The sequence below is a fragment of the Syngnathus typhle genome, linkage group LG12, assembly GCF_033458585.1.
Source record: "Syngnathus typhle isolate RoL2023-S1 ecotype Sweden linkage group LG12, RoL_Styp_1.0, whole genome shotgun sequence".
NCBI lineage: Eukaryota > Metazoa > Chordata > Actinopteri > Syngnathiformes > Syngnathidae > Syngnathus > Syngnathus typhle.
The window spans coordinates 8,100,554-8,114,025 of record NC_083749.1 but is presented as its reverse complement, the minus strand read 5'-3'; the positions used below and the strand labels follow the sequence as shown (position 1 = coordinate 8,114,025).

The window sequence follows — 13,472 nt, the reverse complement described above, 5'->3', positions numbered from 1 at the left end:
ACTCTTCAGCTCTTTCTCTTTGCCTTCGTTTTCTCACCTTCTCTCCCTCGAGAGGCCGACAAAAACTGTTTTTTTGTTCAAACCCTCGCGCATACTGGAGAAAATCCAAGACTGAGATCTCAATGCTCTCTAGAATTACAGTAGACATAAAAAGACTCCACATCGCTGTTGAAATGCCAGACTGTAATTAAAAAAAGTTCTCAAAAAGAAAAGAAAAAAATCAATTGAGTTATACTAGTTAGTGGTCACATTAATAATAGAAATGATTCTGAAATTAATAATAGTTTCAGTTTTTTTCTTTTTTAAATATCACAGAAACCCGACATTAGAACAGGTGTGTGTAGACTTTTTACATCCAGTGTAGTGGAAGTCTCAAGGGCAGTCTTATGAGCTACGGGATTTTTTTTTTTCATCTAAACTGGGACAAAACTTGTGAAAAGCTTTGACACTTGTGTTTACAGGTGCGTATCACTGTTAGAAGCTTTCTGACACCATCACTGAAAACTGAAGGAAACTAGAGGGAGGAACCACTGTCGGGAGAGTGGAAGGGTAAATAGAATAAGAAATAGTTTCTAAAACTAAATTTGCACTGGGATTAAAACCTTTTTATAATCCATGGATATATTGTGCATAAATGTCTGCATGAAATAAAATAAGAAAAAAAATTGTGCCCAGGGGAACTTGTAGCCAGAAACAGCAGTGATGTAATTTGCACACGACATACTGTATTTGTCATAGAATTATGTTAAGCGTGATCTTTTTTTTTTTCTTTTATCTGCTTCCCTCACAACAGATGAGATGGGAATGTTGTCAGTAGCCTCTTTAACAAGCACAGCATTAGGAGAACAATACTTTAAATGTGTATTACTTCTCCCCGATACACATATTGTATTTAGAAAATGTTCATGTTTCATGAAGCAAGTACGCAAACCTACATTGGTAACGCACAAAGACATGATGAGATGATCTTTTAATTGTTATTATGCACTGTAGTCAAATTAGTACATTTGTTTGCTTTAGTGTAGATAACAAGAGGAAGTCATTGCCATGCAGGCATTCAGGCAGTCAAACACACCACAAATAAGAAATCATGCAAGACTAATACTAGACTACATCACATGGACGCTCTGATATTCATACTGTACACGTTGGAATTTCATCTAGGAAAATAAAGAAATGTGGGAATAAGGGGACATATGTGTTATCAACATAATAAAACACCATCTCCTGTTTTTCTTGAAATGTATGAACACCCAGGACTATTTTGGTTTTGAACCATGACAGGGAAGAAAGGTCATCTGACGGCTGTTGAATTTATTAGAAGTTTAGCAGTGGAAAGAGAACAAATTTAAATGGGAGCCATGTTTTTAAAAGGGGCTGAAATATCAAAGTCTTGAACCCTAAAGACTACAACAGGACACTTTTAATTCATGTTTTCATTGCATGTAATGAAATGCCAATTAATGGCAATAATAATAAATATTTTCTTATTTACACAATGACAACTCTGGATACCGCCATGGAGGAAAAGCGAAGTAATTTTCTCATTGTGCCCTGTTAACAGCAATCGGGGTGACCTTTAAGATTAATTTCAGAGATGACCATCGTTGTTGACCCATTCTGCTCCATAGACGAACGACTGCACAATGACTGCCAAAGCGACGCATGGGGACATCGATGCAGAATCAAACCACAAGTCATATTTTAACAGCGCCCACTCATAAATCTGCTCAGGGATGTCAAGTGAAATGATTTATCGGTAATAAAAATTAAATCGTGTCCTAAAAAAATCAACACAATGAACAACACCCAATTTACTGGCATGATAGGGGCCAACATTAAATAAATAGAAATGAATGTGTGGACCGCTGATGGCTTCAATTGTGACTAAGGAAGAAAACTAACAAATAATTAGGAATGACTAGAGTGATAAATTACTAAAACATAACACAAATGGCGTTATGTTTCAGCCAACAAATATATTAGCATGACCCTGACTGTGGAAGATAAAACAAAACTATATACACATATAAACCTAAATGTAGATTGGGTTCTCATAAAAAACAAACAAAAAAAAAACCACTAATTTCTAATTCAAATGGTTTCATTGCTTTTAAGCCTTCAATTTCAGTCTATTTGAAAATAAAACTTCAGTTCCAAGTCTACTATCTGTATCACAGCAACTTCACAAAAACCAAGAAGCCGGACGCCAATGAGCTCTACACATGAACTGCAGCTTAACTTCATAGTATTGATCTCATTTAAACCATGAAGCGGTGCTCTTTGCCGTCATGTGCCATGAGGATGACGTTTCGGTTGGAGGTCCAGATAAGGCGAGCGAGCTTCAAGTGGTTCTGGGAGCCAGGAGATGCCGGCTGGACCGGAGGAACCTGGTAGGTCTTAATGCAGCGCAGCTGAGGGGCTGAGTTCAACATCCCAATGCTGCCCAGCAGACTGGTATTCATCTGAGTTGGGCATTTTAAAAAGATATTCCTCTTTACTAATTGGCAATATTTAGGAAAAGCTTTTCCCTCAGACACACACGCAAATAAAGTCACATTCACAGAGATAATGTATGTCAATTACCAGCTGGTCAGGGCAGTAGTACTAACCCTTACACATAAAGTGAGGCTTAATAGTACATTAATAAACCATAATAAACATTATGAAAACATATTATATAACGATGGCTGAAATACAAAACCATGTATCTGAAATCAGCTCTGATGCAGGCTGCAAGTTTTGCATGTCTACCAGTAAAACAATTCATTGGAGGTTTTGGTCAGACTTTTGTACGACAATAAAAGGTGGAATTACCTTGCAAACAGAATGAACATGAAAATCATTCATTGTTTTCATCATCCAAAATAAAATCACAATCTAAAGATTTTGCACATTTTGGCTAGCGATATCATAATTTGTTGTTGTTTGACAAATTGTTTTAAAAATAGCTGAATGCAATTTTTGGGTGGAAAATGCAGTCATGTAAAACTGTTTCAAAATGTGTGGAAAATGGTATTTACCTGCCAGAAGGAGATGTGACTGTCAGCATTGGAGTAGGTTGCCAGGTAACGGCCATCAGGGGCAAATGACACCGCTGTGATTGGGCCTTTATGGCCATGGATATTCTAAATAGAAATAGAAAAGAAGTCACAGTTAGCAATGGAAGATGTAAAATTTGATGTGTAATTTGTGCCACAGTGTTATAAAATAAAATAATTCAACAAGGATTTTCTAATGACATTTAAGGACTCATGTATCACAGAAAGATGACTTGGTTCACCCCAATTGTGGAAAAAAAAATAAAAAATACGAAAGCGGCCCAGTTGAGGAAAGGACAGTGTTACATTGCAATATTTGTCTCACTCACTGACTTCTAACTTCAATAATTTCTCTGGGTTTTGGATGCTATCACACCGTGTTAACATCTTACTTCAATAAATTAGATTTTGTGATAATGAAGATATGACAAAGAACTAATGTTGATCTTTGCAGAAATTTTATTGAGACAAAACAGAAAAATCTCAGGATTTTTCTTGACAGTAAGTGTTTGGTTTGAGCGAAATAATTCCATCAGGCGAGGTGCAGTTTGGGCTCCAACAGATGCTGCCATTCGCCGCCAGAACTCGCGAGACGGAATAATGGAACGCTGCACTGTGTGTAACCAAATAAAGTGTCCCACCAGATGAAAGGTGTGTAACACAATAAAGGCCCTCACAGAAATCTCCATTCCGACCGACCCTGCCAGCGACTGGGATTAGAAACGCTCACCACTAGATGAGATTAAGGCATGTCGCCTTGGGCGCCCAAGACCCTGAAATTATAGCCCATCTGTGGTTAGAGAAGAAAAATATAATATCACAATGAAATGAAAATCTTATATTTTTTACCTGGTTCTCTCCCTGATATTAGATCCCAGTTGTGTTGTCTGAATTATTTTTTTTTTTCCCCTCAGTTTTCCAGGCCAATCTCAGTCTTTTCAAAAAATTTTACACACACAAGTCCCACGTCTTTTCATGTTTCAGTATGAGGCTTCCATTGCCTGTTTTAAGGCAACATCCCAAGACCTATTTCCCATTTCATCCTTTCAGCTCTTTTACGTCATCATTTATGATATGTCAAAACAGCGGGACACACACAAAAACCTTTGAACACGTTGATATTTTCCATGTTTATTAAACTATGTAATTACCAGAGTGCTATATCATCTGGATGTACGCTATGGTGTTGACGTGTATTAGGGTAATGAATAGAATATGGATAAAAACTAAAAGACCCAAACCAAAATCCAATAATTTCTGATTAGTTAACAAATAATTTGAAGGAATTGATGATGAGGTGGCAGTTTATTGAATGCTTATTTTTGTGGTCTTGAATAATTGTTTGTTAAACAAGTCTCTTTTAACGTACCTGGCATTTCCCAGTGCGAACATCATAGAGGGCCACCGAACCTTGACGAGCTCCGACAGCGATGCGGTGACTACGATCGCAGTAACCCACCATATAGAACCTGAAGAGATTTCCCAAAAATCAAACATTGTGACACTGAAACAAATGCATTTACATTTCGTCCCACATCAACTTACTTGCAAATAGCAGGAAAACACTCTTGCAGGCCTTTCTTCTTGACCAGAGACCCTTCTATACAGTACATGATGATATCCATCACCTGAGGATGAGAAGATAATGTAAGATGGTGAGGAGGTGCCCATCTATAATATTGGTAATCATCACAGCAACCTACAATTTCGTGCCCATTATTATTGTTTGAAATTCAAAAACTCCTGAACATGATTACCTCGACGAGCAAGTCTACAACATCCCCAGGCATCTTCTCTATTAGGATGTCAATCACTCTCAAGATTTCAGTCTTGGCTCGGGCCAGAGTGGTGGTGTGAACGTTCTGCTGCGACTGAGAGTTAGCCTGGGCTGCATTAAATCGATGGACCTGCAAAAATAATAAATGATAGTATTTGTTTAACAGAGAAGGTGCTTCTATTTCAACAGTTAGTATTTGATAAGAACAATACATTTATACTGTAAATATATTTCTGTCAACATTTTTAGGCACTTTGAATACATTTGAGCTCACCTCTCTTGCAATGGTGGTGATGAAAGCTGGCGGACGGGCGGTGGCAATAAGAGAGAGGGCGTGTCGAGCCGAGCGAGCTGAATCGGCCGGTGGGTTGAGGGGCAACCCCATGGTAATACTATGGACGAAGAGAGAGGAAACGGAGCTTTGCGTGAGATGGTAAAACTGGGACGGGTTGTTTTTCAACTCCCATCAGACGGTAAAGATGGATTTAAACAAAAACCTGATCTCTTGGAAAATCAACAGGATTTGTGACAAAACAATTCAGCAGAAAAGCGACATGGGATGATGATATATATTTTGTAGATCGAGTGATAACTGGGAACTGTTGCTAAGAGGTGGTTCATTTGAAATTGGCTACTTTGGTACAGGAATGGAGTCCAACAGTAAGAAGAAGAGAAAGTGAGAGAGACAGAAGGAGAGAGAGAAAGAGGGGTGAGAGAGATAGAGAGAGAGAGAGACTTACAAATATATGAAGTGAAGAGATTAGCGGGCAGCTTATAATGTCAAGGCTGAGTCAATGGCAGCCATTCACCAGACAACGGCATAATGGACTCCCACAATGCAACAGGAATTAGACGCACACGACACATGCACACACCCTAACAGCTGGCCCCTCACTTCGCCGAGTGGAGACGTGTGACATGGGTGGCGGGGTGCGGGGCAAGGGAGAGCGTGTTAACAAATGAGTGGGTCAGCGAGGAAAAGAGAGGAAATGGGGGGGGGGGGGGGGATGATTTGCACGATTCATCTCCCTTGATTACAGATCACAACCACAGATTAACACAGGTAATATATTAGCAATAAATCAGCAATGCCGAAATGTTTCATTTCATTTATAGTGTTGGCTGTAATTGGAAACAGTCACGATGTTGATAGAAGGCAAGAGTGCGAGGAGCTAATTGGAATGAAAACCAATGTGGTTAATGACCAACATTGAATCCATGTAATGAAATAATCTGAATTATCATTATCACTGGGAATCACACACACGCACGCACACAATTGTCACCAATTATTTTTAGACATTCAGAGGCACTTTGTATATTTATTAGACACTGAACTAATGCATCTGAACAATAAAATAATGGAAATCAACTCTGACAATAGAAGGAGTAAAATGGAAAAACTCATGTACAGTACATCTAAGTACAGATATTGGAAGTATATTAAATTACCATTTTACTCGAGTTCAGAGTAAGAGCCATCTTGCTTTGTGCTTTGATAGCCAATACAATGTTGAGATTATCCACTCAATAATGGGTCCCCCAATACACATGCACGCACACAGTGATAAAAGGGGGATATTGATTGTTTTGTGTGAGGAAGGAGCTAATAACATCAGTCACATTGTGTGAGTCACTGCAACCAGAAATCAACACCGCAACTGAGTTGACAGGTTAAACGTTTGACTTTCTGAGTAAATTACGGATTGGTTGGGTTTACGGTGGACTAAAATCATTGAGGCTCGCTTTTTAGTGTATTAAACAAAGTGGACAAATAGAAAAAAATAATAATAATCACACAATGAAACTCTCAACCAGCTTCATACTCCAGGCTGTTAGGATCCTGAACTCGCTTCCCCGTTCTGCGTAGCGTCCTGTACTTTTACTGTCTGTATGCACACTGGCTCTTATTTGTTGTGTTATCTGTTTATTTATTATTTATTATTATTACTCTTATTATTTATTGTTTGTGCCTTCTTGTTTTTCATATTGCGTCGTTTACTTGTATGTCTATATCGTGTAATATGTCTTGTCACCGTGGGATAGAGAAAACGTAATTTCGATCTCTTTGTGTGTCTCGGCATGTGAAGACGTTGACAATAAAGCAGACTTTGACTTTGACTAATGTACTGACTGACATCCAAATCTTTGGAATTTGGAGCGATGGTTTAATAATAATAATAATAATAACTGGGATTTATATATTTGGTAATAAATTAATATATAAGTAGATTAACACAGACAAGTGAAATAACACGAAGACATGAGATTTGAAGGTGTAATTTACCAAATATTTTGTAACAAAAAAATTACAAACATAACATTAACGTGTGCTGTTCCTTTGAACCTCCACGGTCGACAATTGCTTTGTCACACGTGAATCAAAAAGCATGGATGGAATTTGATTTCTATATCGTTTGGCATAAAAACTACTAATTCAACTTCAAATATACTTTTTTTTTTTTTTTTACTTTTTTTTCTATAACGACAGATTTATTTTCAAATGTGAGCGTGTGCCTTATGTCCACCTTTGTGCTGAGGTGAGAGGCTTTAATGTTTAAGTTAAGTCTTTTTCTCAACCATCGTATCTATCTATCGTATCGATCGTATCGATCGTATCGATCGTATCGATCGTATCTATCGTATCGATCGTATCGATCGTATCGATCGTATCGTATCTATCGTATCGTATCTATCTATCGTATCTATCGTATCTATCGTATCTATCGTATCTATCGTATCTATCGTATCTATCGTATCTATCGTATCTATCGTATCTATCTATCTATCGTATCTATCTATCTATCTATCGTATCTATCTATCTATCGTATCTATCTATCTATCTATCTATCTATCTATCTATCTATCTATCTATCTATCTATCTATCTATCTATCTATCTATCTATCTATCTATCTATCTATCTATCTATCTATCTATCTATCTATCTATCTATCTATCTATCTATCTATCTATCGTATCTATCTATCTATCGTATCTATCTATCTATCTATCGTATCTATCTATCTATCGTATCTATCGTATCTATCGTATCTATCGTATCTATCGTATCTATCGTATCTATCGTATCTATCGTATCTATCGTATCTATCGTATCTATCGTATCTATCGTATCTATCGTATCTATCTATCGTATCTATCGTATCGTATCTATCGTATCGTATCTATCGTATCGTATCTATCGTATCGTATCTATCGTATCGTATCTATCGTATCGTATCGTATCGTATCGTATCGTATCTATCGTATCGTATCGTATCGTATCGTATCGTATCGTATCGTATCTATCGTATCGTATCGTATCGTATCGTATCGTATCGTATCGTATCGTATCTATCGTATCGTATCGTATCGTATCGTATCTATCGTATCTATCTATCGTATCTATCTATCTATCGTATCTATCTATCTATCTATCGTATCTATCTATCTATCTATCTATCTATCGTATCTATCGTATCTATCTATCTATCTATCGTATCTATCTATCTATCTATCTATCTATCTATCTATCTATCTATCTATCTATCTATCTATCTATCTATCTATCTATCTATCTATCTATCTATCTATCTATCTATCTATCTATCTATCTATCTATCTATCTATCTATCTATCTATCTATCTATCTATCTATCTATCTATCTATCTATCTATCTATCTATCTATCTATCTATCTATCTATCTATCTATCTATCTATCTATCTATCTACCTATCTATCTAAAATGAACGCAGTAGGTAAAATAGTGGTCTGGGCCTGACGTTGAAAGTGTATAAAACGTGTGCAAGTCTTCCACGACAGAGGCTTTTCCCATTCTGTACGAATTGAATAAAGGATTATCACTTCCACTCGCACACTCACACAAGGCGCTCTGCTCTGTAAGGAGCTGTATTGATGACCAGTAGTGTGCAACAGGGACAAAGAGCCTCACTGCGATTCAGCTGCATGGAAATACAAGCTTCTGTGTGCACATGCACTTCCTTTCATTCAACTCCTCATATGCTGCCTTCCCCTTTTAAACATAGCGTGAGTAATTAAAGCACCTTAAGAACGGTTTGCAAACGGCCACAGTATCAGCCCAAAAATCTGTATCTTTTTTTCAACGGAACCAGCTTTGAAAAAAATAACATTGTTGATTTTGAAGCTGTCTTCACTTTGCAAAGAAATTGACACGCCGAAATGTGTTTATAGCTTGTCAGCGCACACGCACACAAATACACACTCACGCCCAACAGACAGCAGACATATCCATACTCATTAAACCAGACTTGCGCATCTCGGGTTTCAGACTTAACAAAATCACTTCATGGACACTATAGCGATTTCTTATCTCATGTATGATGCATCATACACAAAATGAGGCTCTGTGAAATGCAGTCTCTTTTCTACTAAAAGTTTCATTCAATCATTCATTTCTCACTACTTACCCTGCTTATGATTTTTGGCAAGAGGCTGGACATATCTGGGACTGGTTATCAATTGCACGGGACAAATCGGAAATAACCATTCACACTCCCAATTAAGGACAATTTGGAGTCTTCAATTAACCTTACAGGCATTTTGCCGAACATTGGGGGAAGCTAGAGTATCTGAAGGAAACCTGCAAGCTTTATTTATAAATACATTGATTGCAAGTATGATAAATATCCTCGCTGAAATTCTGAATCATACTTCCCAGACTCTGACAAGAATTGCGTTGACAGGTTTGTACAACTGTGAGCGATGAATGCCGGCTTTAGATAAGGTTTCCTTCAACATAAAAGCATGTACATCATTTTAGGAAGTGGTCATTTAACTTAAACAGATGAACACAGAAAGCGGTTGTCATGTCAGTGCAATGCAGACGATGCAGCATCATGGTAATGGCTTGCAATCGGATTAAAGTCTAGATCCCATGTTTTTGTGTCAGCTCTATGTTACTCAAATGCTGGGTTGCGTTTGAGTGCAGCGTTTTAGTACAATAGCATACCACATCACTTCCCTATATTTTATATCCCTGTATTTTGTATTTTTTTCATTTACTTTAATATTAAAAATGTCTCAAATCAATCAGAATTTTATTTGGAGCAGTTTTAGCTAATGTTGTTGGAACAAAACTTGTTAAAATAAGTATTGAGAAATACAAAATCAAAACTATAAGTCAGGGTAAATAAGTTAAACCAACAAATTGCCCTATTGATATTTATCAATGCATACAAAATAATGTGAATTTCAAAAAATTACACATCACAATTAAACCCTTAAGAAAACAAAGCACTATAAGGGCAAAATTTGCAAAACTGTATGATGTAGAAAAAGTGTTTTTATTTTATTTATTTTTTTAAATGTATGTGTATAAGGACTCACTTAGCCAGTTGCTTCTCAGCATCAGCACAAAGCTCCAGCAGTCCCATGAGCACCGCAGACACGTCCATGTACGGCTCCCACACGGTGAAGCCTCGGCCGATCAGATCGATGGCAGTGCGACGGATTGTGCTGTGTGGTGGCAGTTTTTGGCTGGGGGGCTGCAGTAGCAGGAAGGTCAGCGCCTTACCTGAAATAGTCAATCACTGAATATTAATATGTTAGCAGTGAATAAAATTCACTGAGATATCATAGGACTTAGATTAGTATAAGCAATTAGCGTGCCTGGTCAAGGCATTGGAGACAAGATGTTACATCACAAAGGGCAAAAACATGTACATTAAAACTACATTTTATAATTGAAAAATGGCAAATTCCTTAAGATTGAATTGAACTGCGAGTGGAACTACAACATGCCCGCACAGAAAGAACCAAGTGAGCGAGATGGAGGTCATTTCATAGCTGACCTGACATTTGAGCCAGTCTCTTTAGGGACCCACTGACCATTAAGGTTCCAAAAAACACCCCCAACCCTCAATAACGTCCACCTCCCCCAAACACACATAATCCTCCCCCCTTGGCTATCTCCCAGGTGACTGACTGCCTGTAGATCACACTCAGAGGAAACCTCAAGCCTCAGCAGTGATATAGAGGGGAAATGGTCAAAACAAGGCAGCTCAAACACCAGAACAGGATTTTAAACTGTTGGTAAATGTTAATAGAACACAAGAAGTATATTAAACCAATAAAAAAACTGTCCAATTAAAGATACCAAAATATTCCAATATTCCAACTACAGCCACTGTAGTAATCATCTTCAAGAGGTGATATGATGTTTACTATACGTATATCATTATAAATATGGTACGCATATTTTTGTTGACAATGGAACGTAAACTCCAAAATATCAAGGGATGCAACAAGAATGAATCAATGAATGCAAAAACAAATCTGCACTTCATACAACAATGATTTTGTTGAATGCCGTTGTAGTCTGGGTGTAAAATATGCAAACAGTCATTTGCTAACTTAATTGTTCTCCTGCTTCGGACAGTAAATCAATGTGGGCTCTAGAGAGCGATTAGTTTCACATAAACTGATAACCAGTATATAAACTGAATGTGTGGCTGTGTGAGAGACCTTAGGGGAGGGGCGTGATACTGAGGTCACAGAGCAAAAGATCACTGGTCCAAGTCAAATCCCTGTGAATTTTATATGGGGATGCTCTGCTCATAGTGAAACAGAAAACCCCACAAACATGGAATTCTTGTTATGATGTCATGATTTTGCAGCCTTGTTTTATTTTAAAGACAAGTAAAGAAGACTAGAGACTCAATTGGAGCTCTTTTGACATTAGTGAAGAAAAAGTGAGCGTAGTCTCCACCGAGGTCTATTTCTCTTGGTGGACATCTTTATTTAAAGGAAGGCTCTAGATTCAAATGACTCAATATCTATTGACAAAGCATCAGTCGGCCATAATGGGCTGTTCGTTAGAGTAGTAAACATGTCACATTAACACCAAGAGGGTAATTAGAGGAGTTTGGTAGGAGGAGAGACAAAGGGAGGAAGGAAGAAGTGGGGAAAAAAAAAAGATTGAAATAGCAATAGACTGGTACATTTTAATTTACAGGGCCAACTTAACTGCCTGCCCAAGAGGGGTTTTAGTTTCTTTGCTACACCTGGCAACCTCTTTTTGTTTGTTTTAGTTGAGTGAAGGTAAATCAAAGTTAAGGACTTGGTGGATAAAGTCTCGATCCAACTACAAAGAGTAAATGTCTTGACTTATAATTCATGGATAAAGGCTGGCATTTTTTTGCATTGTCTTTGAATGCATCTTTAAAGCCTGAATGATGTTCTCCAAATTATAAGAAGTAGACGAGGTGAGTTGAAATTGAATTTTAGTGACGTGCAACAATATGACTTATATGAAATTGAAATGATTCAAATGTATTTTGTAAAATCGTTCTTGTGTTTTTGTGCTCAGTGCTGTTGACAAAAAAACAACAACAAAAACCTCAATTTCCAATCAGCTCTCATGAATGTTTCAAAATGCCACCATTCATGATGAATGGACCCCTGCAGGGACTTGCAGTATTTTGACATTTACGGGAGAGATAATTGTCCAGAGAAAGACCGCGATGGCCGCTTTGTCTCGTAACCTGTCCGACCATTCCTTTGTGATCATCTGTCTGTCTTTCCTTCCATCCTAGGCTCAATTTCCCCCTCTATCCTCCACATTTCTTCTCTCACCATTTGAAAACATAAATCCATACCCTGGCGCGTAGACTACTGTACCTGGCTTCTCTCTGGGTAGACAGCTCTCATTTATCACACAAACACAGAGCACTGTATGCCAACAACACCAATCCATCTTTCAATTTCATGACAGAGACAGGTGAAGTACGGGATGGGGTAGACGGAGAGAGAAAAACAATAGACTGAATGAGAAGGGGCTGAAGGACAGACTGATTGAATGAGGCTAAAACTCCTGAAGAGACCTGAATGAAAATATGGAAACAACAACTGTCTCCGTCGTTGCTCTCTTTTGGCCGATGTTTAGGCCAAACATGACTTGAATAAGATAAGAATCATCATATATTGTGTTGGATACTTCAGAGTGAGCAGCCAATGAGCAGCTTTGGTAACTTAGGTAGAAGGAGTGGAGGGCGGAACAAAAAAAGCCAGGCTCAAACGGGATTCGAACAATCAAAGTGGAAGGAGAGCCAGAAAACAAAACAAAATCCCATCATGCTGTGGTGGGCCCAGCACGAGAACACATTCTTCTGGAATCTTGTGCTCTAATGTGTATGTTTTGCGTGTATGAAAAATCTATTGTTTGTGAAAACATGGTGCATGATTGCAAAACATTTTTTTTAATTGGAGCACTGTACTGAATGAAAACATCAGTCTTTGGCGAGTAGTCGACTTGAATTTTATCATGCCAATTAGTGATGGGCGAGTACCAACACCAGGTTTTAGTACCAATACCAGTTTTATTTCAAGGCATTGGTACTTATGACGGTCATTCTATGATCAGGAACGAGAAATTTTATTTATACGAAAATTAGGAACGTTGCTATATTGGGATGTATTGGTCTTTAAAATGATCTCTCACTGTTTTTTTCTGGGAAATTTCATGTATCAAAAGTACTAGTTGTATTGGGATCAGTGACTATTCCAGGTACTTGTACCAGTATTGTTCTAGGGGAAAATAAGAGACTAAACTATGAGATTTGTAGGGAGTTCATGTAAATGTTAAGTCCATTCAGGTGAGCAAATCACTGTGCC

The 13,472-nt window shown here is 37.8% G+C and overlaps 1 protein-coding gene across 2 annotated transcripts in view; it reads right to left on the bottom strand.

The window, feature by feature from the left end:
* Positions 1 to 346: 346 nt before the first annotated feature.
* LOC133163432 (WD repeat-containing protein 7) overlaps positions 347 to 13,472 on the bottom strand; it is a 42,550-nt gene continuing 29,424 nt past the window's right edge. For both annotated transcript variants that reach the window (XM_061293328.1, XM_061293329.1), the window contains 7 exons: positions 10,188 to 10,374; positions 5,093 to 5,210; positions 4,799 to 4,948; positions 4,587 to 4,669; positions 4,411 to 4,510; positions 3,024 to 3,128; positions 347 to 2,465 (listed from right to left, as the gene is read on the bottom strand). In XM_061293328.1, coding sequence (XP_061149312.1) covers positions 2,262 to 2,465; positions 3,024 to 3,128; positions 4,411 to 4,510; positions 4,587 to 4,669; positions 4,799 to 4,948; positions 5,093 to 5,210; positions 10,188 to 10,374 — 947 coding nt within the window. In that variant the 3' untranslated portion in view covers positions 347 to 2,261. The remainder of the gene's footprint in view (positions 2,466 to 3,023; positions 3,129 to 4,410; positions 4,511 to 4,586; positions 4,670 to 4,798; positions 4,949 to 5,092; positions 5,211 to 10,187; positions 10,375 to 13,472) is intronic.